This window comes from Oncorhynchus mykiss, chromosome 9, assembly GCF_057628025.1.
Source record: "Oncorhynchus mykiss isolate SJ-2025 chromosome 9, ASM5762802v1, whole genome shotgun sequence".
In the NCBI taxonomy this organism is placed as follows: Eukaryota; Metazoa; Chordata; class Actinopteri; order Salmoniformes; family Salmonidae; genus Oncorhynchus; species Oncorhynchus mykiss.
Genome location: NC_143030.1, coordinates 51,597,801 through 51,625,118, shown reverse-complemented (window position 1 = coordinate 51,625,118; position 27,318 = coordinate 51,597,801). Strand labels below are relative to the sequence as shown.

Sequence of the window (27,318 nt, the reverse complement as noted above, 5' to 3'; positions counted from 1 at the left end):
TGCTTCCCTTTGTAGTCTGTAATAGTTTGCAGGACCTGCCACATTTGACGAACGTCGGAGCCGGTGTAGTACGATTTAATATTAGTCCTGTGTTGGCACTTTGCCTGTTTGATGGGTCGTCAGAGGGCACAGCGGGATTTATTATAAGATCTCTGGCGCTCTAGGTCGACGGGTTCCGGCTCCTTAGCAGAGGTGACCGGTCTGCTCCTGATCCCCGGGATCGTCATCTTGGTCTGCGCCCTGAGTCTGGAGCCGCACGTCAGGGAGGGGGAACTGTCACGTGTGCTCCCTCTCCGGCTTCTAGGTCACCAGGCTGCTCGTTATGGCGCAGCCCTGTCACCATCGTTACGGTCATCACTGCGTTGTGACACTCACCTGGACTCCATCACCTCCCTGATTACCTGCCCTATATTTGTCACTCGCTTCGGTTCCTTCCCCAGGCGTCATTGTTTCTGTTTCAGTTTGGTCTGTGCGTTGTTTGTGTTTCTTGTTTTCTATTATGTTTCGTTGATTGATTAAATCACTCACTCCCTGAACTTGCTTCCCAACTCTCAGCGCACATCGTTACACTAATATTCATAAGACCATTACATAAGATATGTAATATAGGTCTTTATAAACGACTTTACTAATCATCAGTTAAGTCTTTTTGCGTGGCCTCATCTAAAGTGTGGGCTATTTATACATAATAAATACTAAATACTTTCTAAACAATAAGCATACAATATTCCGAAACGGTCACGCTGTTGCGATACGGTGATGTGTAACTTCAGACAAACTCTATGTTGAGTAACATAATGTTTTTAGTCCACAAATGCTTTTCTTAATTACATAAATGCTTCAAAATTCGCAAAAAGTGACATTAGCTGATGAAGATGATCTCATAGAATAAAACATATAAGATCTCCAAAACCTGTCTTCACCACAAAACGTATTTTCAGCGTTTATCCAAAAACCCTACAAAAACTTTTCCAATAGGCTTTGTTCAAAGATCCATGGCGGAGTTAGTCCCTACAAAGAGACATCATTACTATTACTCTCTATACATGTTAGCAATTGGGAGTCTCCAACCCTTGCAAAAGTGACCTCACAGTCCTAATCACGGTGTAAGGAAATGTATGCTCAATACAAAATGATAACCAGTTCATCGCAGCTCTGCCACAAAAATGGAATAGGCAATTACTTAAAACAGAAAGGAATGAATTAATCGCAAATGGCTTAAAATGACCAATATAAATCGTAACATGTATCAATTTCACTTATGGTCAAGAGGGTTGACAACTCTACCGCATAAAATTCAAGATAGTTGGGAACAGATTTTCGATATCCCAACACCATGGCATCAGATTTATTGAAGTAATATACAAAGTAACAACTGAAGCATCAATCATTTCTTTTCAATTTAAGCTATTATATAAGATTCCCGCTACAAAAAGAATGCTCAGTATATGGGGCATTGAACAGAATCAATAGAGTATCTATTTTGGTACTGTCCATCTGTGGCTTGTTTTTGGAGTCAGGTTCAGGAATGGTTGTTAACATGGGTGCCACTGGGCGCACATTTGGGGGTTTTGCCCTAGCACTACACAGCTGATTCAAATAACCAACTCATCATCAAGCTTTGATTATTTTCATCAGCTGTGTAGTGCTAGAGCAAAAACCAAAACGTGAACCCAGGAGGAGCCCCAGGACCGAGTTTGGGAAACCCTGCCCTATGGTACTGCCCAGGGACACAGTGATTTAATGCAAAGTGGTGGATTGTGGGCATGCGCCTGCCACGGAGGAACATGCAAATCTTCCACTGTTTGATGTCAGAGTATCTCACCATTGTCCCAGGGGACATGAGGACTACCTCCAAATCATCTCGCATCTGACGCACCAGGGCTGTCCCCTTTGTGTGTCCAAGTTGTTTCCACCGAGATGGATGACGATATTCACGAACACAACTCGACTCGGCGAGAGAGAATATTTCAGAACCCTTCAACTGGGAACAGCTCGGCCATATTTCCGGCTCGTGTAGTCGTCTATTTAGCCAGCTGCATTGTGTAATCACATAGCAAATATTTGCTTCAGTCTTTGTTTCCTTGCTCTCGCCAATTTTCTGTGAGCAATGATCAGTATGATTATGAGCATGGATCTTATCAATAAATAAAACGTACAACATCGTGAAGATTCACAAGGTGAGCATGTGTTAAACTATATTATAAAGTGGGTGGTTCGTGCCCCGAATGCTGATTGGCTGACAGCCGTGGAATATCAGGCTGTATACCACGGGTATGACAAAACATTTATTTTTACAGCTTCAATTACGTTGGTAATCAGTTTATAATAGCAATAAGGAACCTCGGGGGTTTGTGGTATATGGCCAATATACCACGGCTAAGGCCTGTATGTCAAGGCACGTGCTAAGAACAGTCGGTGGCTTGTTTTTGGAGTCAGGTTCAGGAATCTGTACACTGGTATATTGGCCGTATTTTTTTACATATATTTTTTTACCTTTATTTAACTAGGCAAGTCAGTTAAGAACAAATTCTTATTTTCAATGACGGCCTAGGAACAGTGGGTTAACTGCCTGTTCAGGGACAGAACGACACCTGCATACCTCCTTGTGCATTTTTACTTAATTATAATGTTCTATAATAAGGTTGCACGATCACCTTCCGGTGTAAAAACCATGGAAATTAAAAACAAAACACTATGATTAAACTGAGAACAGGCATTGGTCTGAAGCCGGAAAATGAAGGATATTCACATGAGCACCACACAAGTCTCAAATAACCCGCTAAAAAACCAAGCACAGGTGTTCAAAATCTTGTTTTATTCAAATTCAGCAGTCCACATGAGTTTGTCAATTCACATACTGTCGTTTTTCAATTCACATACTGCCCATGAAAATTGTCCAGTTTCCATAAAAGCTATGATCATTTTTCATATTTATTATTGCATAAAATCATCCGTTTTCATTGACATAATTGTACATGTAATGATTTGTATGTTCTACTTATTTCTTATAACTAATAAGAACTTCCAATAAAGCTTCAATGGCTCACTGCAGGCATAGAATCAACATATCCGGAAACACATCTGTTCCCCGGGGCACTGGCCATCTTTGTAACAGTACTCGGCACACATGTAGGTCCCGTTGGGCAGGACACAGCGACCGGGTTTCACTATGGTAACAAATTAAAAGTTGTCAGTTATACAGTAGAAACATAAGTGTAATAGGAATTTCCAAGATAACAATCGAGAAAAGCAGTCGCAGGTAAAGTCAATCAAATCTATCCATAATAAATCGATACATGTAAAATGTATATGTACAATGTATGTGCATGTACAGTGGGGAGAACAAGTATTTGATACACTGCCGATTTTGATTTGATACACTGCCCATATCCATGTAAAATGTATATGTAAAATGTATATACATGAATATCCATATAAAATGTACATGTAAAATGTATATACATGAATATACAGCAGAAAAGCTGTAAAACTCCAAAATATTTGTGTCCTCCAAAGAGGTGGATTGGTTAATATTAATTATTTTTTATTTAGAAAAAAATTATATCCAGTTTATTACAAGCTGCAACAGGGAGACACTTCCAGCACAGAAGCATAGAAAATGTCTAACTGGCATCTTGGAGACATGCCCTTTACATTCTAATCAGACAGCAACAAATGTTCTGTAAACACCAGCTCTAGAGGCTTGTAGGAAGTCAAAACAAACAGGCTGTCAGCTGCTACAGAATCACACAGTGTTCACAGAATGTCATCAATACAACATAACAGTGAATAATCAGTGTGTCCTCGGCCCTTGTACCTCAAGTCCGGCGTTAATCTCTATCAACAGATATGAGAACAATCCATAACATTCAGCATCAAGTCTAGTGACCATCAATCCACACCTTGAGTGTCACAAGTAGAACACTGGAAATCATCCGTACACTGATTCTTTCCATTGAGGTCTTTTCCCTGAAATATTTAACTTTTATTTATCTAGGCAAGTCAGTTAAGAAAAAAAATCTTATTTTCAATGACGGCCTAGGAACAGTGGGTTAACTGCCTTGTTCTTAACGACAGATTTTTACCTTGTCAGCTCAGGGATTTGCTCTTGCAACCTTTCGGTTACTAGTCCGACGCTCTAACCACTAGGCTACCCTGCCGCCAACGGTCCACCAACCAAAGGACATCCAGCCAACATGACACAACTGTGAGAAGCATTGGAGTCAACATGGGCCAGCATCCCTATGGAACGCTTTAAACACCTTGTAGACCCCATGCCCTGATGAATTGAGGCTTTTCTTAGGGCAAAAAGGGGTGCAATTCAAAAATATCTATGTGTATGAAATGTACATTACAAGACTCAGCTTTCTTGTTTCCAGAGTAATGCAGCAATAATGAATGCAGTGGATGGGTGTATCTGTCACTCTGGAACCATTCCTACCTGTGTCGGTGCAATGCAGTCATGCCCACATCCATTGTGGCAGCATTTTTCATTATTGGGGCAGTCACTGTCATTGGAGCATAACTCCGCACACATCCCCACGCCCCATCGTCTACGAGGGCACACTCCAGGCTTTGCTTTGGGACAACACAATTTGAGCAGACATGTCAGGGAACCCGACTTACCACAAAGAGACATGAACACGGACAAAATTGGACTGAACCATTTTCTGGAAATCAGTCATATTTGTGTGGAGATGGTTACGATAAAAAGGAATTTGTATTTGTAGGAAGTCAAAACAGAAAGCGGTGACATTGTCAGCTGCTACAGAATCACACAGAGTTCCACAATGTCATCAATACAATACAACAGTGAATAATCAGTGTGTCCTCGGTCCTTCTACTGGGACCTCCAGTCTGGCGTCAATCACTATCAACAGATATGAGAACAATCCATAACATTCAGCATCAAGTCTAGTGACCATCAACCCACACCTTGAATGTCACAAGAAGAACAATGGAAACCATGTGTATTACAGAAGCTCTGAACTAAACATTGTGTTGATCCCTCTAAATTAAATATGAGCTTTACTGGTCTTAAATGTCCCCATTACAAAATGTTTATGGTGTATATATATATATATATTTATATATAAAACTCTAAATACCTACATGGCTCTCAGAAATCTTCTTAATTGAGTGTCTCAGCTCTAAAGAGAGTGTATGTGAAATATATTGATCTATGTGTATGAAATGTACATTACAATCTCCAGCTTTCTTGTTTCCAGAGTAATGCAGCAATAATGAATGCAATAGATGGGTGTATCTGTCACTCTGGGACCATATCCTACCTGTGTACGGTGCAATGCAGTTATGCCCACATCCATTGTGGCAGCATTTTTCATCATTGGGGCAGTCACTGTCATTGGAACATAACTCAGCACACGTCCCTACGCCCCATGGTCTACGAGGGCACACTCCAGGCTTTGCTTTGGGACAACACAATTTGAGCAGACATGTCAGGGAACCCGACTTACCACAAAGAGACATGAACACGGACAAAATTGGACTGAACCATTTTCTGGAAATCAGTCATATTTGTGTGTAGATGGTTACGGTAAGTTTGTAGGCCATACTCCAAGTAATTTTGTGTCTAATTAATAGTTTTGGAGACATTTGTCCCCCATCATCAATGTTTCCCCCATAACACCCATGAAAACGCATGACAGCCTTCTGAACACTCACAATCTATTGGTTCAAATAAATAAGTAGGTTGAAAACATTGTATGTTAACTAAAATGGGCTGTGCAGCTAGTTACACACAGACACACAAACAGTGCTATTAAGATGCAGAAATAATCATTTCTAGTTAAATGAACATATGAGACAAATTGACAAACACATATGTTGACTGAATTTTTGCATACGTTTTCTCAAGTTGGAGCTAAGTTTGGGCCAACTAAAAATGTTAAGTTCAGGTAACACTTTTATCTAGAAGTTGAATAAACTGAAAAAGGCTTTGGAACCACTTACTTCATAATAATTAGTTGAAACAACTAGAATTTATTTGACAGTGTATGTGTAAAATGGACAAGGGTAGGCTGGATTGTTTCAAAGTCATAATGGCTGGCTTGTATTTCTTAGTAAGGTTGCAACAAAATAGGTTGCAAAGGGACTATGCACAATTATAGGCTATTGTTTATAACCAATTAGGTAGACTATAACACCTAAGTCAAGTGTAGCAGACTTCTTAAAATAAATCATCAAATTGTCACAGTTTGTTTCATGACAAATAATGCAAAGTAGACTAATTAGAACAACTCACCTGTAGATGTGCCTCCCGTTTCTGCAGCAGAGACTATTTTCAAATCAACAAATGCCAACAGAAAAAGAACCAAAGCACAACGCGCTGACAAATTCATGTCCATGCTGACTTCAAGACTGTTAGAGCAAATGCAGTCCAAATCAATTTAATAGAAGAGGAGGAGACCATAATATGTATTAACCTTAGATGACTAAGAGGGGGGCGCTGCTTTGAAGCCACCGCACAGCCATTTTGGTACTCCTCCTTCATTGTAAAAAAAAAAAGCTATAGAAATGCATTTATTAATGTCTACATTTGTTTTTTGACAAATATATTCTATTACAGACACCTTAATGCATACATGCAAATTATATTAATTGAACTGAACATGTACATTTTATATTTTGAGAGTGTTAATGTTACTGCCCCCACCACAACAAATAAATACTTAAATACATGAAATTGTGTCCTTGAAACATTTTATTGAAATATTGTAGAATTCCATTCATTCCTATGGAGGACTGCTCTTTCTGGGATGTGCCAATGTGGCGGCCTGTGGCTTCAAAGCCTCTCATTGGCCATTACAAAGCATCAGCAATCCAGGGTTTATACACATCAATGAGAGACCATAGAAAAGATGAATGCACAAGGAACAATGCGTCTGCAGGGTCCCTATGCCCATCAATTTACATTCCGAGTTCGGATCCGAACACTTGCTTAGGTCACATGTAATGAGAATAATTAAAGAGGATATATGGAACTTGTGCCTCTGGGGGTGTTCTTGATCCAAAAGTGGTCCCCCAAATGGACAGTAATATTGTCCAGAAATTAAGTCAAAATTTGATGTAAACAATTCACAACTAAACGTCAATAGTGTGTCTTCAACTGAGTTTGTAGTTCAATGACTGAATGCATTTCTGTTAAACTGCAGGTGAAAATCCACAATGTATAATGATTCATAACGAAATGTTTCAAAGTACAGTATGTGGAGAGCCATAACACTGTTGATGGGTTCATTTTTGGGCAACGGTTGGGCTCTGTTTACATGGTATATGATTTTTTACTTGTAATTAATCTTAAGAAATAGGCCTATACATGTCCCAAAATAACTTTTTTAATTTCTATCAAATATTTTCTCTCTCATCTGTCTTGTTGTTGATGGGCAGACCTATACGCTTTTATCATTTTATTACACTGATATCTTGTAGCTTAGAGCGGACAACTATTTGGCGGACTAAATCAATTCTCAACATTGGATTTTCTTACATTATTCTCTCACAATAACGTTGTAGGACTATACACATCACATTCTATATGACTGACTGTTAACCTGTCTCCTACCCTTCATCTACACTGATTGAAGTGGTTTTAACAGGTGAAATTAATAAGGGATCGCAGCTTCACCTGGTCAGTCTAGATCAGTCTATGTTCATAATATTTTGTACAGTCAGTCCATGTTGTGGTTGACAAAGTGATTAGCCATTTGATTCGCCGTTCAGGAGTCTTATGGCTTGGGGTAGAAGATATTTAGGAGCCTCTTGGACCTAGACTTGGTGCTCCGGTACTGCTTGCCGTGCGGTAGCAGAGAGAACAGTCTATGACTAGGGTGGCTGGAGTCTTTGACCATTTTTAGGGCCTTCCTCTGACACCGCCTGGTATAGAGGTCCTGGGTGGCAGGAAGATTGTCCCCGGTGATGTTCTGGGCCGTAAGCACTACCCTCTGTAGTGCCTTGCAGGCAGAGGCCAAGCAGTTGCCATACAAGGCAGTGAACCAACCCGTCAGGATGCTCTCGATGGTGCAGCTGTAAAATCTTTTGAGGATCTGAGGACCCATGCCAAATCTTTTCAGTCTACTGAGGGGGAATAGGTTTTGTCGTGCCCTCTTCACAACTGTCTTGGTGTGCTTGGACCATGTTAGTTTGTTGGTGATGTGGACGCCAAGGATCTTGAATCCTGCTCCACTACAGCCCTATCAATGAGAATGGGGCGTGCTCGGTCCTCCTTTTTACTGCAGTCCACAATCATCTCCTTTGTCTTGGTCACGTTGAGTTGGAGTTGTTGTCCTTGCACCACATGGTCAGGTCTCTGACCTCCTCACCATAGGCTGTCTCATCGTTGTCAGTGATCAGGTCTACCACTGTTGTGTCATCAGCAAACTTAATGATGGTGTTGGAATAGTGCCTGGTCGTGCAGTCATGAGTGAACAGGGAGTACAGGAAGGGGCTGAGCACGCACCCCTACCCTTACCACCTGGGGGTGGCCTATCATGAAATCCAGGATTCAGTTACAGAGGGAGGTGTTTAGTCCAAGGGTCCTTATCTTAGTGATGAGCTTTGAGGGCACTATGGTGTTGAACACTGAGCTGTAGTCAATGAATAGCATTCTCACATAGGTGTTCCTTTTGTCCAGGTGTGACAGGGCAGTGTGGAGTGCAATAGAGGTTGCATAGTCTGTGGATCTTTTGGTGTGGTGAGTGCTGCAGACATGAGTACTACGGGTCGGTAGTCATTTAGGCAGGCTATCTTAGTTTTTCTTGGGCACAGGGACTATGGTGGTCTGCTTGAAACATGTTGGAATTACAGACTCAGACAGGGAGAGGTTGAAAAGGTCAGTGAAGACACTTGCCAGTTGGTCAGCGCATGCTCTGAGAACACGTCCTGGTAGTCTGTCTGGCCCTGCGGCCTTGTGAATGTTGACCTGTTTGAAGGTCTTACTCACATCGGCTGCGGAAAGCGTGATCACACAGTTGTCCGGAACAGCTGATGCTCTCGTGCATGTTTCAGTGTTACTTGCCTCGAAGCGAGCATAGAAGTTATTTAGCTCGTCTGGTAGGCTCGTGTCACTGGGCAGCTCGCGGCTCTGCTTCCCTTTGTAGTCTGTAATAGTTTGCAGGACCTGCCACATTTGACGAACGTCGGAGCCGGTGTAGTACGATTTAATATTAGTCCTGTGTTGGCACTTTGCCTGTTTGATGGGTCGTCAGAGGGCACAGCGGGATTTATTATAAGATCTCTGGCGCTCTAGGTCGACGGGTTCCGGCTCCTTAGCAGAGGTGACCGGTCTGCTCCTGATCCCCGGGATCGTCATCTTGGTCTGCGCCCTGAGTCTGGAGCCGCACGTCAGGGAGGGGGAACTGTCACGTGTGCTCCCTCTCCGGCTTCTAGGTCACCAGGCTGCTCGTTATGGCGCAGCCCTGTCACCATCGTTACGGTCATCACTGCGTTGTGACACTCACCTGGACTCCATCACCTCCCTGATTACCTGCCCTATATTTGTCACTCGCTTCGGTTCCTTCCCCAGGCGTCATTGTTTCTGTTTCAGTTTGGTCTGTGCGTTGTTTGTGTTTCTTGTTTTCTATTATGTTTCGTTGATTGATTAAATCACTCACTCCCTGAACTTGCTTCCCAACTCTCAGCGCACATCGTTACACTAATATTCATAAGACCATTACATAAGATATGTAATATAGGTCTTTATAAACGACTTTACTAATCATCAGTTAAGTCTTTTTGCGTGGCCTCATCTAAAGTGTGGGCTATTTATACATAATAAATACTAAATACTTTCTAAACAATAAGCATACAATATTCCGAAACGGTCACGCTGTTGCGATACGGTGATGTGTAACTTCAGACAAACTCTATGTTGAGTAACATAATGTTTTTAGTCCACAAATGCTTTTCTTAATTACATAAATGCTTCAAAATTCGCAAAAAGTGACATTAGCTGATGAAGATTATCTCATAGAATAAAACGTATAAGATCTCCAAAACCTGTCTTCACCACAAAACGTATTTTCAGCGTTTATCCAAAAACCCTACAAAAACTTTTCCAATAGGCTTTGTTCAAAGATCCATGGCGGAGTTAGTCCCTACAAAGAGACATCATTACTATTACTCTCTATACATGTTAGCAATTGGGAGTCTCCAACCCTTGCAAAAGTGACCTCACAGTCCTAATCACGGTGTAAGGAAATGTATGCTCAATACAAAATGATAACCAGTTCATCGCAGCTCTGCCACAAAAATGGAATAGGCAATTACTTAAAACAGAAAGGAATGAATTAATCGCAAATGGCTTAAAATGACCAATATAAATCGTAACATGTATCAGTTTCACTTATGGTCAAGAGGGTTGACAACTCTACCGCATAAAATTCAAGATAGTTGGGAACAGATTTTCGATATCCCAACACCATGGCATCAGATTTATTGAAGTAATATACAAAGTAACAACTGAAGCATCAATCATTTCTTTTCAATTTAAGCTATTATATAAGATTCCCGCTACAAAAAGAATGCTCAGTATATGGGGCATTGAACAGAATCAATAGAGTATCTATTTTGGTACTGTCCATCTGTGGCTTGTTTTTGGAGTCAGGTTCAGGAATGGTTGTTAACATGGGTGCCACTGGGCGCACATTTGGGGGTTTTGCCCTAGCACTACACAGCTGATTCAAATAACCAACTCATCATCAAGCTTTGATTATTTTCATCAGCTGTGTAGTGCTAGAGCAAAAACCAAAACGTGAACCCAGGAGGAGCCCCAGGACCGAGTTTGGGAAACCCTGCCCTATGGTACTGCCCAGGGACACAGTGATTTAATGCAAAGTGGTGGATTGTGGGCATGCGCCTGCCACGGAGGAACATGCAAATCTTCCACTGTTTGATGTCAGAGTATCTCACCATTGTCCCAGGGGACATGAGGACTACCTCCAAATCATCTCGCATCTGACGCACCAGGGCTGTCCCCTTTGTGTGTCCAAGTTGTTTCCACCGAGATGGATGACGATATTCACGAACACAACTCGACTCGGCGAGAGAGAATATTTCAGAACCCTTCAACTGGGAACAGCTCGGCCATATTTCCGGCTCGTGTAGTCGTCTATTTAGCCAGCTGCATTGTGTAATCACATAGCAAATATTTGCTTCAGTCTTTGTTTCCTTGCTCTCGCCAATTTTCTGCGAGCAATGATCAGTATGATTATGAGCATGGATCTTATCAATAAATAAAACGTACAACATCGTGAAGATTCACAAGGTGAGCATGTGTTAAACTGTATTATAAAGTGGGTGGTTCGTGCCCCAAATGCTGATTGGCTGACAGCCGTGGAATATCAGGCTGTATACCACGGGTATGACAAAACATTTATTTTTACAGCTTCAATTACGTTGGTTATCAGTTTATAATAGCAATAAGGAACCTCGGGGGTTTGTGGTATATGGCCAATATACCACGGCTAAGGCCTGTATGTCAAGGCACGTGCTAAGAACAGTCGGTGGCTTGTTTTTGGAGTCAGGTTCAGGAATCTGTACACTGGTATATTGGCCGTATTTTTTTACATATATTTTTTTACCTTTATTTAACTAGGCAAGTCAGTTAAGAACAAATTCTTATTTTCAATGACGGCCTAGGAACAGTGGGTTAACTGCCTGTTCAGGGACAGAACGACACCTGCATACCTCCTTGTGCATTTTTACTTAATTATAATGTTCTATAATAAGGTTGCACGATCACCTTCCGGTGTAAAAACCATGGAAATTAAAAACAAAACACTATGATTAAACTGAGAACAGGCATTGGTCTGAAGCCGGAAAATGAAGGATATTCACATGAGCACCACACAAGTATCAAATAACCCCCTAAAAAACCAAGCACAGGTGTTCAAAATCTTGTTTTATTCAAATTCAGCAGTCCACATGAGTTTGTCAATTCACATACTGCCGTTTGTCAATTCACATACTGCCCATGAAAATTGTCCAGTTTCCATAAAAGCTATGATCATTTTTCATATTTATTATTGCATAAAATCATCCGTTTTCATAGACATAATTGTACATGTAATGATTTGTATGTTGTACTTATTTCTTATAACTAATAAGAACTTCCAATAAATCTTCAATGGCTCACTGCAGGCATAGAATCAACATATCCGGAAACACATCTGTTCCCCGGGGCACTGGCCATCTTTGTAACAGTACTCGGCACACATGTAGGTCCCGTTGGGCAGGACACAGCGACCGGGTTTCACTATGGTAACAAATTAAAAGTTGTCAGTTATACAGTAGAAACATAAGTGTAATAGGAATTTCCAAGATAACAATCGAGAAAAGCAGTCGCAGGTAAAGTCAATCAAATCTATCCATAATAAATCGATACATGTAAAATGTATATGTACAATGTATGTGCATGTACAGTGGGGAGAACAAGTATTTGATACACTGCCGATTTTGATTTGATACACTGCCCATATCCATGTAAAATGTATATGTAAAATGTATATACATGAATATCCATATAAAATGTACAAGTAAAATGTATATACATGAATATACAGCAGAAAAGCTGTAAAACTCCAAAATATTTGTGTCCTCCAAAGAGGTGGATTGGTTAATATTAATTATTTTTTATTTAGAAAAAAATTATATCCAGTTTATTACAAGCTGCAACAGGGAGACACTTCCAGCACAGAAGCATAGAAAATGTCTAACTGGCATCTTGGAGACATGCCCTTTACATTCTAATCAGACAGCAACAAATGTTCTGTAAACACCAGCTCTAGAGGCTTGTAGGAAGTCAAAACAAACAGGCTGTCAGCTGCTACAGAATCACACAGTGTTCACAGAATGTCATCAATACAACATAACAGTGAATAATCAGTGTGTCCTCGGCCCTTGTACCTCAAGTCCGGCGTTAATCTCTATCAACAGATATGAGAACAATCCATAACATTCAGCATCAAGTCTAGTGACCATCAATCCACACCTTGAGTGTCACAAGTAGAACACTGGAAATCATCCGTACACTGATTCTTTCCATTGAGGTCTTTTCCCTGAAGTATTTAACTTTTATTTATCTAGGCAAGTCAGTTAAGAAAAAAAATCTTATTTTCAATGACGGCCTAGGAACAGTGGGTTAACTGCCTTGTTCTTAACGACAGATTTTTACCTTGTCAGCTCAGGGATTTGCTCTTGCAACCTTTCGGTTACTAGTCCGACGCTCTAACCACTAGGCTACCCTGCCGCCAACGGTCCACCAACCAAAGGACATCCAGCCAACATGACACAACTGTGAGAAGCATTGGAGTCAACATGGGCCAGCATCCCTATGGAACGCTTTAAACACCTTGTAGACCCCATGCCCTGATGAATTGAGGCTTTTCTTAGGGCAAAAAGGGGTGCAATTCAAAAATATCTATGTGTATGAAATGTACATTACAAGACTCAGCTTTCTTGTTTCCAGAGTAATGCAGCAATAATGAATGCAGTGGATGGGTGTATCTGTCACTCTGGAACCATTCCTACCTGTGTCGGTGCAATGCAGTCATGCCCACATCCATTGTGGCAGCATTTTTCATTATTGGGGCAGTCACTGTCATTGGAGCATAACTCCGCACACATCCCCACGCCCCATCGTCTACGAGGGCACACTCCAGGCTTTGCTTTGGGACAACACAATTTGAGCAGACATGTCAGGGAACCCGACTTACCACAAAGAGACATGAACACGGACAAAATTGGACTGAACCATTTTCTGGAAATCAGTCATATTTGTGTGGAGATGGTTACGATAAAAAGGAATTTGTATTTGTAGGAAGTCAAAACAGAAAGCGGTGACATTGTCAGCTGCTACAGAATCACACAGTGTTCCACAATGTCATCAATACAATACAACAGTGAATAATCAGTGTGTCCTCGGTCCTTCTACTGGGACCTCCAGTCTGGCGTCAATCACTATCAACAGATATGAGAACAATCCATAACATTTATCATCAAGTCTAGTGACCATCAACCCACACCTTGAATGTCACAAGAAGAACAATGGAAACCATGTGTATTACAGAAGCTCTGAACTAAACATTGTGTTGATCCCTCTAAATTAAATATGAGCTTTACTGGTCTTAAATGTCCCCATTACAAAATGTTTATGGTGTATATATATATATATATATTTATATATAAAACTCTAAATACCTACATGGCTCTCAGAAATCTTCTTAATTGAGTGTCTCAGCTCTAAAGAGAGTGTATGTGAAATATATTGATCTATGTGTATGAAATGTACATTACAATCTCCAGCTTTCTTGTTTCCAGAGTAATGCAGCAATAATGAATGCAATAGATGGGTGTATCTGTCACTCTGGAACCATTCCTACCTGTGTACGGTGCAATGCAGTTATGCCCACATCCATTGTGGCAGCATTTTTCATCATTGGGGCAGTCACTGTCATTGGAACATAACTCAGCACACGTCCCTACGCCCCAGCCCCATCGTCTACGAGGGCACACTCCAGGCTTTGCTTTGGGACAACACAATTTGAGCAGACATGTCAGGGAACCCGACTTACCACAAAGAGACATGAACACGGACAAAATTGGACTGAACCATTTTCTGGAAATCAGTCATATTTGTGTGTAGATGGTTACGGTAAGTTTGTAGGCCATACTCCAAGTAATTTTGTGTCTAATTAATAGTTTTGGAGACATTTGTCCCCCATCATCAATGTTTCCCCCATAACACCCATGAAAACGCATGACAGCCTTCTGAACACTCACAATCTATTGGTTCAAATAAGTAGGTTGAAAACATTGTATGTTAACTAAAATGGGCTGTGCAGCTAGTTACACACAGACACACAAACAGTGCTATTAAGATGCAGAAATAATCATTTCTAGTTAAATGAACATATGAGACAAATTGACAAACACATATGTTGACTGAATTTTTGCATACGTTTTCTCAAGTTGGAGCTAAGTTTGGGCCAACTAAAAATGTTAAGTTCAGGTAACACTTTTATCTAGAAGTTGAATAAACTGAAAAAGGCTTTGGAACCACTTACTTCATAATAATTAGTTGAAACAACTAGAATTTATTTGACAGTGTATGTGTAAAATGGACAAGGGTAGGCTGGATTGTTTCAAAGTCATAATGGCTGGCTTGTATTTCTTAGTAAGGTTGCAACAAAATAGGTTGCAAAGGGACTATGCACAATTATAGGCTATTGTTTATAACCAATTAGGTAGACTATAACACCTAAGTCAAGTGTAGCAGACTTCTTAAAATAAATCATCAAATTGTCACAGTTTGTTTCATGACAAATAATGCAAAGTAGACTAATTAGAACAACTCACCTGTAGATGTGCCTCCCGTTTCTGCAGCAGAGACTATTTTCAAATCAACAAATGCCAACAGAAAAAGAACCAAAGCACAACGCGCTGACAAATTCATGTCCATGCTGACTTCAAGACTGTTAGAGCAAATGCAGTCCAAATCAATTTAATAGAAGAGGAGGAGACCATAATATGTATTAACCTTAGATGACTAAGAGGGGGGCGCTGCTTTGAAGCCACCGCACAGCCATTTTGGTACTCCTCCTTCATTGTAAAAAAAAAAAGCTATAGAAATGCATTTATTAATGTCTACATTTGTTTTTTGACAAATATATTCTATTACAGACACCTTAATGCATACATGCAAATTATATTAATTGAACTGAACATGTACATTTTATATTTTGAGAGTGTTAATGTTACTGCCCCCACCACAACAAATAAATACTTAAATACATGAAATTGTGTCCTTGAAACATTTTTATTGAAATATTGTAGAATTCCATTCATTCCTATGGAGGACTGCTCTTTCTGGGATGTGCCAATGTGGCGGCCTGTGGCTTCAAAGCCTCTCATTGGCCATTACAAAGCATCAGCAATCCAGGGTTTATACACATCAATGAGAGACCATAGAAAAGATGAATGCACAAGGAACAATGCGTCTGCAGGGTCCCTATGCCCATCAATTTACATTCCGAGTTCGGATCCGAACACTTGCTTAGGTCACATGTAATGAGAATAATTAAAGAGGATATATGGAACTTGTGCCTCTGGGGGTGTTCTTGATCCAAAAGTGGTCCCCCAAATGGACAGTAATATTGTCCAGAAATTAAGTCAAAATTTGATGTAAACAATTCACAACTAAACGTCAATAGTGTGTCTTCAACTGAGTTTGTAGTTCAATGACTGAATGCATTTCTGTTAAACTGCAGGTGAAAATCCACAATGTATAATGATTCATAACGAAATGTTTCAAAGTACAGTATGTGGAGAGCCATAACACTGTTGATGGGTTCATTTTTGGGCAACGGTTGGGCTCTGTTTACATGGTATATGATTTTTTACTTGTAATTAATCTTAAGAAATAGGCCTATACATGTCCCAAAATAACTTTTTTAATTTCTATCAAATATTTTCTCTCTCATCTGTCTTGTTGTTGATGGGCAGACCTATACGCTTTTATCATTTTATTACACTGATATCTTGTAGCTTAGAGCGGACAACTATTTGGCGGACTAAATCAATTCTCAACATTGGATTTTCTTACATTATTCTCTCACAATAACGTTGTAGGACTATACACATCACATTCTATATGACTGACTGTTAACCTGTCTCCTACCCTTCATCTACACTGATTGAAGTGGTTTTAACAGGTGAAATTAATAAGGGATCGCAGCTTCACCTGGTCAGTCTAGATCAGTCTATGTTCATAATATTTTGTACAGTCAGTCCATGTTGTGGTTGACAAAGTGATTAGCCATTTGATTCGCCGTTCAGGAGTCTTATGGCTTGGGGTAGAAGATATTTAGGAGCCTCTTGGACCTAGACTTGGTGCTCCGGTACTGCTTGCCGTGCGGTAGCAGAGAGAACAGTCTATGACTAGGGTGGCTGGAGTCTTTGACCATTTTTAGGGCCTTCCTCTGACACCGCCTGGTATAGAGGTCCTGGGTGGCAGGAAGATTGTCCCCGGTGATGTTCTGGGCCGTAAGCACTACCCTCTGTAGTGCCTTGCAGGCAGAGGCCAAGCAGTTGCCATACAAGGCAGTGAACCAACCCGTCAGGATGCTCTCGATGGTGCAGCTGTAAAATCTTTTGAGGATCTGAGGACCCATGCCAAATCTTTTCAGTCTACTGAGGGGGAATAGGTTTTGTCGTGCCCTCTTCACAACTGTCTTGGTGTGCTTGGACCATGTTAGTTTGTTGGTGATGTGGACGCCAAGGATCTTGAATCCTGCTCCACTACAGCCCTATCAATGAGAATGGGGCGTGCTCGGTCCTCCTTTTTACTGCAGTCCACAATCATCTCCTTTGTCTTGGTCACGTTGAGTTGGAGTTGTTGTCCTTGCACCACATGGTCAGGTCTCTGACCTCCTCACCATAGGCTGTCTCATCGTTGTCAGTGATCAGGTCTACCACTGTTGTGTCATCAGCAAACTTAATGATGGTGTTGGAATAGTGCCTGGTCGTGCAGTCATGAGTGAACAGGGAGTACAGGAAGGGGCTGAGCACGCACCCCTACCCTTACCACCTGGGGGTGGCCTATCATGAAATCCAGGATTCAGTTACAGAGGGAGGTGTTTAGTCCAAGGGTCCTTATCTTAGTGATGAGCTTTGAGGGCACTATGGTGTTGAACACTGAGCTGTAGTCAATGAATAGCATTCTCACATAGGTGTTCCTTTTGTCCAGGTGTGACAGGGCAGTGTGGAGTGCAATAGAGGTTGCATAGTCTGTGGATCTTTTGGTGTGGTGAGTGCTGCAGACATGAGTACTACGGGTCGGTAGTCATTTAGGCAGGCTATCTTAGTTTTTCTTGGGCACAGGGACTATGGTGGTCTGCTTGAAACATGTTGGAATTACAGACTCAGACAGGGAGAGGTTGAAAAGGTCAGTGAAGACACTTGCCAGTTGGTCAGCGCATGCTCTGAGAACACGTCCTGGTAGTCTGTCTGGCCCTGCGGCCTTGTGAATGTTGACCTGTTTGAAGGTCTTACTCACATCGGCTGCGGAAAGCGTGATCACACAGTTGTCCGGAACAGCTGATGCTCTCGTGCATGTTTCAGTGTTACTTGCCTCGAAGCGAGCATAGAAGTTATTTAGCTCGTCTGGTAGGCTCGTGTCACTGGGCAGCTCGCGGCTCTGCTTCCCTTTGTAGTCTGTAATAGTTTGCAGGACCTGCCACATTTGACGAACGTCGGAGCCGGTGTAGTACGATTTAATATTAGTCCTGTGTTGGCACTTTGCCTGTTTGATGGGTCGTCAGAGGGCACAGCGGGATTTATTATAAGATCTCTGGCGCTCTAGGTCGACGGGTTCCGGCTCCTTAGCAGAGGTGACCGGTCTGCTCCTGATCCCCGGGATCGTCATCTTGGTCTGCGCCCTGAGTCTGGAGCCGCACGTCAGGGAGGGGGAACTGTCACGTGTGCTCCCTCTCCGGCTTCTAGGTCACCAGGCTGCTCGTTATGGCGCAGCCCTGTCACCATCGTTACGGTCATCACTGCGTTGTGACACTCACCTGGACTCCATCACCTCCCTGATTACCTGCCCTATATTTGTCACTCGCTTCGGTTCCTTCCCCAGGCGTCATTGTTTCTGTTTCAGTTTGGTCTGTGCGTTGTTTGTGTTTCTTGTTTTCTATTATGTTTCGTTGATTGATTAAATCACTCACTCCCTGAACTTGCTTCCCAACTCTCAGCGCACATCGTTACACTAATATTCATAAGACCATTACATAAGATATGTAATATAGGTCTTTATAAACGACTTTACTAATCATCAGTTAAGTCTTTTTGCGTGGCCTCATCTAAAGTGTGGGCTATTTATACATAATAAATACTAAATACTTTCTAAACAATAAGCATACAATATTCCGAAACGGTCACGCTGTTGCGATACGGTGATGTGTAACTTCAGACAAACTCTATGTTGAGTAACATAATGTTTTTAGTCCACAAATGCTTTTCTTAATTACATAAATGCTTCAAAATTCGCAAAAAGTGACATTAGCTGATGAAGATTATCTCATAGAATAAAACGTATAAGATCTCCAAAACCTGTCTTCACCACAAAACGTATTTTCAGCGTTTATCCAAAAACCCTACAAAAACTTTTCCAATAGGCTTTGTTCAAAGATCCATGGCGGAGTTAGTCCCTACAAAGAGACATCATTACTATTACTCTCTATACATGTTAGCAATTGGGAGTCTCCAACCCTTGCAAAAGTGACCTCACAGTCCTAATCACGGTGTAAGGAAATGTATGCTCAATACAAAATGATAACCAGTTCATCGCAGCTCTGCCACAAAAATGGAATAGGCAATTACTTAAAACAGAAAGGAATGAATTAATCGCAAATGGCTTAAAATGACCAATATAAATCGTAACATGTATCAGTTTCACTTATGGTCAAGAGGGTTGACAACTCTACCGCATAAAATTCAAGATAGTTGGGAACAGATTTTCGATATCCCAACACCATGGCATCAGATTTATTGAAGTAATATACAAAGTAACAACTGAAGCATCAATCATTTCTTTTCAATTTAAGCTATTATATAAGATTCCCGCTACAAAAAGAATGCTCAGTATATGGGGCATTGAACAGAATCAATAGAGTATCTATTTTGGTACTGTCCATCTGTGGCTTGTTTTTGGAGTCAGGTTCAGGAATGGTTGTTAACATGGGTGCCACTGGGCGCACATTTGGGGGTTTTGCCCTAGCACTACACAGCTGATTCAAATAACCAACTCATCATCAAGCTTTGATTATTTTCATCAGCTGTGTAGTGCTAGAGCAAAAACCAAAACGTGAACCCAGGAGGAGCCCCAGGACCGAGTTTGGGAAACCCTGCCCTATGGTACTGCCCAGGGACACAGTGATTTAATGCAAAGTGGTGGATTGTGGGCATGCGCCTGCCACGGAGGAACATGCAAATCTTCCACTGTTTGATGTCAGAGTATCTCACCATTGTCCCAGGGGACATGAGGACTACCTCCAAATCATCTCGCATCTGACGCACCAGGGCTGTCCCCTTTGTGTGTCCAAGTTGTTTCCACCGAGATGGATGACGATATTCACGAACACAACTCGACTCGGCGAGAGAGAATATTTCAGAACCCTTCAACTGGGAACAGCTCGGCCATATTTCCGGCTCGTGTAGTCGTCTATTTAGCCAGCTGCATTGTGTAATCACATAGCAAATATTTGCTTCAGTCTTTGTTTCCTTGCTCTCGCCAATTTTCTGTGAGCAATGATCAGTATGATTATGAGCATGGATCTTATCAATAAATAAAACGTACAACATCGTGAAGATTCACAAGGTGAGCATGTGTTAAACTGTATTATAAAGTGGGTGGTTCGTGCCCCAAATGCTGATTGGCTGACAGCCGTGGAATATCAGGCTGTATACCACGGGTATGACAAAACATTTATTTTTACAGCTTCAATTACGCTGGTAATCAGTTTATAATAGCAATAAGGAACCTCGGGGGTTTGTGGTATATGGCCAATATACCACAGCTAAGGCCTGTATGTCAAGGCACGTGCTAAGAACAGTCGGTGGCTTGTTTTTGGAGTCAGGTTCAGGAATCTGTACACTGGTATATTGGCCGTATTTTTTTACATATATTTTTTTACCTTTATTTAACTAGGCAAGTCAGTTAAGAACAAATTCTTATTTTCAATGACGGCCTAGGAACAGTGGGTTAACTGCCTGTTCAGGGACAGAACGACACCTGCATACCTCCTTGTGCATTTTTACTTAATTATAATGTTCTATAATAAGGTTGCACGATCACCTTCCGGTGTAAAAACCATGGAAATTAAAAACAAAACACTATGTTTAAACTGAGAACAGACATTGGTCTGAAGCCGGAAAATGAAGGATATTCACATGAGCACCACACAAGTATCAAATAACCCCCTAAAAAACCAAGCACAGGTGTTCAAAATCTTGTTTTATTCAAATTCAGCAGTCCACATGAGTTTGTCAATTCACATACTGCCGTTTTTCAATTCACATACTGCCCATGAAAATTGTCCAGTTTCCATAAAAGCTATGATCATTTTTCATATTTATTATTGCATAAAATCATTCGTTTTCATTGACATAATTGTACATGTAATGATTTGTATGTTCTACTTATTTCTTATAACTAATAAGAACTTCCAATAAAGCTTCAATGGCTCACTGCAGGCATAGAATCAACATATCCGGAAACACATCTGTTCCCCGGGGCACTGGCCATCTTTGTAACAGTACTCGGCACACATGTAGGTCCCGTTGGGCAGGACACAGCGACCGGGTTTCACTATGGTAACAAATTAAAAGTTGTCAGTTATACAGTAGAAACATAAGTGTAATAGGAATTTCCAAGATAACAATCGAGAAAAGCAGTCGCAGGTAAAGTCAATCAAATCTATCCATAATAAATCGATACATGTAAAATGTATATGTACAATGTATGTGCATGTACAGTGGGGAGAACAAGTATTTGATACACTGCCGATTTTGATTTGATACACTGCCCATATCCATGTAAAATGTATATGTAAAATGTATATACATGAATATCCATATAAAATGTACATGTAAAATGTATATACATGAATATACAGCAGAAAAGCTGTAAAACTCCAAAATATTTGTGTCCTCCAAAGAGGTGGATTGGTTAATATTAATTATTTTTTATTTAGAAAAAAATTATATCCAGTTTATTACAAGCTGCAACAGGGAGACACTTCCAGCACAGAAGCATAGAAAATGTCTAACTGGCATCTTGGAGACATGCCCTTTACATTCTAATCAGACAGCAACAAATGTTCTGTAAACACCAGCTCTAGAGGCTTGTAGGAAGTCAAAACAAACAGGCTGTCAGCTGCTACAGAATCACACAGTGTTCACAGAATGTCATCAATACAACATAACAGTGAATAATCAGTGTGTCCTCGGCCCTTGTACCTCAAGTCCGGCGTTAATCTCTATCAACAGATATGAGAACAATCCATAACATTCAGCATCAAGTCTAGTGACCATCAATCCACACCTTGAGTGTCACAAGTAGAACACTGGAAATCATCCGTACACTGATTCTTTCCATTGAGGTCTTTTCCCTGAAATATTTAACTTTTATTTATCTAGGCAAGTCAGTTAAGAAAAAAAATCTTATTTTCAATGACGGCCTAGGAACAGTGGGTTAACTGCCTTGTTCTTAACGACAGATTTTTACCTTGTCAGCTCAGGGATTTGCTCTTGCAACCTTTCGGTTACTAGTCCGACGCTCTAACCACTAGGCTACCCTGCCGCCAACGGTCCACCAACCAAAGGACATCCAGCCAACATGACACAACTGTGAGAAGCATTGGAGTCAACATGGGCCAGCATCCCTATGGAACGCTTTAAACACCTTGTAGACCCCATGCCCTGATGAATTGAGGCTTTTCTTAGGGCAAAAAGGGGTGCAATTCAAAAATATCTATGTGTATGAAATGTACATTACAAGACTCAGCTTTCTTGTTTCCAGAGTAATGCAGCAATAATGAATGCAGTGGATGGGTGTATCTGTCACTCTGGAACCATTCCTACCTGTGTCGGTGCAATGCAGTCATGCCCACATCCATTGTGGCAGCATTTTTCATTATTGGGGCAGTCACTGTCATTGGAGCATAACTCCGCACACATCCCCACGCCCCATCGTCTACGAGGGCACACTCCAGGCTTTGCTTTGGGACAACACAATTTGAGCAGACATGTCAGGGAACCCGACTTACCACAAAGAGACATGAACACGGACAAAATTGGACTGAACCATTTTCTGGAAATCAGTCATATTTGTGTGGAGATGGTTACGATAAAAAGGAATTTGTATTTGTAGGAAGTCAAAACAGAAAGCGGTGACATTGTCAGCTGCTACAGAATCACACAGTGTTCCACAATGTCATCAATACAATACAACAGTGAATAATCAGTGTGTCCTCGGTCCTTCTACTGGGACCTCCAGTCTGGCGTCAATCACTATCAACAGATATGAGAACAATCCATAACATTCAGCATCAAGTCTAGTGACCATCAACCCACACCTTGAATGTCACAAGAAGAACAATGGAAACCATGTGTATTACAGAAGCTCTGAACTAAACATTGTGTTGATCCCTCTAAATTAAATATGAGCTTTACTGGTCTTAAATGTCCCCATTACAAAATGTTTATGGTGTATATATATATATATATATTTATATATAAAACTCTAAATACCTACATGGCTCTCAGAAATCTTCTTAATTGAGTGTCTCAGCTCTAAAGAGAGTGTATGTGAAATATATTGATCTATGTGTATGAAATGTACATTACAATCTCCAGCTTTCTTGTTTCCAGAGTAATGCAGCAATAATGAATGCAATAGATGGGTGTATCTGTCACTCTGGGACCATATCCTACCTGTGTACGGTGCAATGCAGTTATGCCCACATCCATTGTGGCAGCATTTTTCATCATTGGGGCAGTCACTGTCATTGGAACATAACTCAGCACACGTCCCTACGCCCCATGGTCTACGAGGGCACACTCCAGGCTTTGCTTTGGGACAACACAATTTGAGCAGACATGTCAGGGAACCCGACTTACCACAAAGAGACATGAACACGGACAAAATTGGACTGAACCATTTTCTGGAAATCAGTCATATTTGTGTGTAGATGGTTACGGTAAGTTTGTAGGCCATACTCCAAGTAATTTTGTGTCTAATTAATAGTTTTGGAGACATTTGTCCCCCATCATCAATGTTTCCCCCATAACACCCATGAAAACGCATGACAGCCTTCTGAACACTCACAATCTATTGGTTCAAATAAATAAGTAGGTTGAAAACATTGTATGTTAACTAAAATGGGCTGTGCAGCTAGTTACACACAGACACACAAACAGTGCTATTAAGATGCAGAAATAATCATTTCTAGTTAAATGAACATATGAGACAAATTGACAAACACATATGTTGACTGAATTTTTGCATACGTTTTCTCAAGTTGGAGCTAAGTTTGGGCCAACTAAAAATGTTAAGTTCAGGTAACACTTTTATCTAGAAGTTGAATAAACTGAAAAAGGCTTTGGAACCACTTACTTCATAATAATTAGTTGAAACAACTAGAATTTATTTGACAGTGTATGTGTAAAATGGACAAGGGTAGGCTGGATTGTTTCAAAGTCATAATGGCTGGCTTGTATTTCTTAGTAAGGTTGCAACAAAATAGGTTGCAAAGGGACTATGCACAATTATAGGCTATTGTTTATAACCAATTAGGTAGACTATAACACCTAAGTCAAGTGTAGCAGACTTCTTAAAATAAATCATCAAATTGTCACAGTTTGTTTCATGACAAACAATGCAAAGTAGACTAATTAGAACAACTCACCTGTAGATGTGCCTCCCGTTTCTGCAGCAGAGACTATTTTCAAATCTACAAATGCCAACAGAAAAAGAACCAAAGCACAACGCGCTGACAAATTCATGTCCATGCTGACTTCAAGACTGTTAGAGCAAATGCAGTCCAAATCAATTTAATAGAAGAGGAGGAGACCATAATATGTATTAACCTTAGATGACTAAGAGGGGGGCGCTGCTTTGAAGCCACCGCACAGCCATTTTGGTACTCCTCCTTCATTGTAAAAAAAAAAAGCTATAGAAATGCATTTATTAATGTCTACATTTGTTTTTTGACAAATGTATTCTATTACAGACACCTTAATGCATACATGCAAATTATATTAATTGAACTGAACATGTACATTTTATATTTTGAGAGTGTTAATGTTACTGCCCCCACCACAACAAATAAATACTTAAATACATGAAATTGTGTCCTTGAAACATTTTATTGAAATATTGTAGAATTCCATTCATTCCTATGGAGGACTGCTCTTTCTGGGATGTGCCAATGTGGCGGCCTGTGGCTTCAAAGCCTCTCATTGGCCATTACAAAGCATCAGCAATCCAGGGTTTATACACATCAATGAGAGACCATAGAAAAGATGAATGCACAAGGAACAATGCGTCTGCAGGGTCCCTATGCCCATCAATTTACATTCCGAGTTCGGATCCGAACACTTGCTTAGGTCACATGTAATGAGAATAATTAAAGAGGATATATGGAACTTGTGCCTCTGGGGGTGTTCTTGATCCAAAAGTGGTCCCCCAAATGGACAGTAATATTGTCCAGAAATTAAGTCAAAATTTGATGTAAACAATTCACAACTAAACGTCTAGCACTACACAGCTGATTCAAATAACCAACTCATCATCAAGCTTTGATTATTTTCATCAGCTGTGTAGTGCTAGAGCAAAAACCAAAACGTGAACCCAGGAGGAGCCCCAGGACCGAGTTTGGGAAACCCTGCCCTATGGTACTGCCCAGGGACACAGTGATTTAATGCAAAGTGGTGGATTGTGGGCATGCGCCTGCCACGGAGGAACATGCAAATCTTCCACTGTTTGATGTCAGAGTATCTCACCATTGTCCCAGGGGACATGAGGACTACCTCCAAATCATCTCGCATCTGACGCACCAGGGCTGTCCCCTTTGTGTGTCCAAGTTGTTTCCACCGAGATGGATGACGATATTCACGAACACAACTCGACTCGGCGAGAGAGAATATTTCAGAACCCTTCAACTGGGAACAGCTCGGCCATATTTCCGGCTCGTGTAGTCGTCTATTTAGCCAGCTGCATTGTGTAATCACATAGCAAATATTTGCTTCAGTCTTTGTTTCCTTGCTCTCGCCAATTTTCTGCGAGCAATGATCAGTATGATTATGAGCATGGATCTTATCAATAAATAAAACGTACAACATCGTGAAGATTCACAAGGTGAGCATGTGTTAAACTGTATTATAAAGTGGGTGGTTCGTGCCCCAAATGCTGATTGGCTGACAGCCGTGGAATATCAGGCTGTATACCACGGGTATGACAAAACATTTATTTTTACAGCTTCAATTACGTTGGTAATCAGTTTATAATAGCAATAAGGAACCTCGGGGGTTTGTGGTATATGGCCAATATACCACGGCTAAGGCCTGTATGTCAAGGCACGTGCTAAGAACAGTCGGTGGCTTGTTTTTGGAGTCAGGTTCAGGAATCTGTACACTGGTATATTGGCCGTATTTTTTTACATATATTTTTTTACCTTTATTTAACTAGGCAAGTCAGTTAAGAACAAATTCTTATTTTCAATGACGGCCTAGGAACAGTGGGTTAACTGCCTGTTCAGGGACAGAACGACACCTGCATACCTCCTTGTGCATTTTTACTTAATTATAATGTTCTATAATAAGGTTGCACGATCACCTTCCGGTGTAAAAACCATGGAAATTAAAAACAAAACACTATGATTAAACTGAGAACAGGCATTGGTCTGAAGCCGGAAAATGAAGGATATTCACATGAGCACCACACAAGTATCAAATAACCCCCTAAAAAACCAAGCACAGGTGTTCAAAATCTTGTTTTATTCAAATTCAGCAGTCCACATGAGTTTGTCAATTCACATACTGCCGTTTTTCAATTCACATACTGCCCATGAAAATTGTCCAGTTTCCATAAAAGCTATGATCATTTTTCATATTTATTATTGCATAAAATCATTCGTTTTCATTGACATAATTGTACATGTAATGATTTGTATGTTCTACTTATTTCTTATAACTAATAAGAACTTCCAATAAAGCTTCAATGGCTCACTGCAGGCATAGAATCAACATATCCGGAAACACATCTGTTCCCCGGGGCACTGGCCATCTTTGTAACAGTACTCGGCACACATGTAGGTCCCGTTGGGCAGGACACAGCGACCGGGTTTCACTATGGTAACAAATTAAAAGTTGTCAGTTATACAGTAGAAACATAAGTGTAATAGGAATTTCCAAGATAACAATCGAGAAAAGCAGTCGCAGGTAAAGTCAATCAAATCTATCCATAATAAATCGATACATGTAAAATGTATATGTACAATGTATGTGCATGTACAGTGGGGAGAACAAGTATTTGATACACTGCCGATTTTGATTTGATACACTGCCCATATCCATGTAAAATGTATATGTAAAATGTATATACATGAATATCCATATAAAATGTACATGTAAAATGTATATACATGAATATACAGCAGAAAAGCTGTAAAACTCCAAAATATTTGTGTCCTCCAAAGAGGTGGATTGGTTAATATTAATTATTTTTTATTTAGAAAA

General features: G+C 40.6%; 1 protein-coding gene across 1 annotated transcript; it reads right to left on the bottom strand.

The window, feature by feature from the left end:
* Positions 1 to 119: 119 nt before the first annotated feature.
* LOC149981252 (uncharacterized) lies at positions 120 to 24,591 on the bottom strand. Its single transcript, XM_090185809.1, has 7 exons — positions 24,489 to 24,591; positions 23,515 to 23,652; positions 22,663 to 22,799; positions 14,403 to 14,541; positions 13,552 to 13,688; positions 4,445 to 4,581; positions 120 to 246 (listed from the first exon to the last, which is right to left on the bottom strand). The coding sequence occupies exons 1-7, from the start codon at positions 24,589 to 24,591 to the stop codon at positions 120 to 122; spliced, it is 918 nt and encodes a 305-aa protein (XP_090041935.1).
* Positions 24,592 to 27,318: the final 2,727 nt, after the last annotated feature.

Bases quoted from the DNA above. Each gene is read 5' to 3' on its own strand.
- LOC149981252 (XM_090185809.1), bottom strand. From the start codon at position 24,591: ATGGACATGAATTTGTCAGCGCGTTGTGCTTTGGTTCTTTTTCTGTTG. The intron at 22,800-23,514 runs GTAGGATATGGT...GTTGTCCCAAAG, and splicing joins CTGCATTGCACCGTACACAG to CAAAGCCTGGAGTGTGCCCT. The intron at 247-4,444 runs GTAGGAATGGTT...GTGCGGCTCCAG, and splicing joins ACTGCATTGCACCGACACAG to ACTCAGGGCGCAGACCAAGA.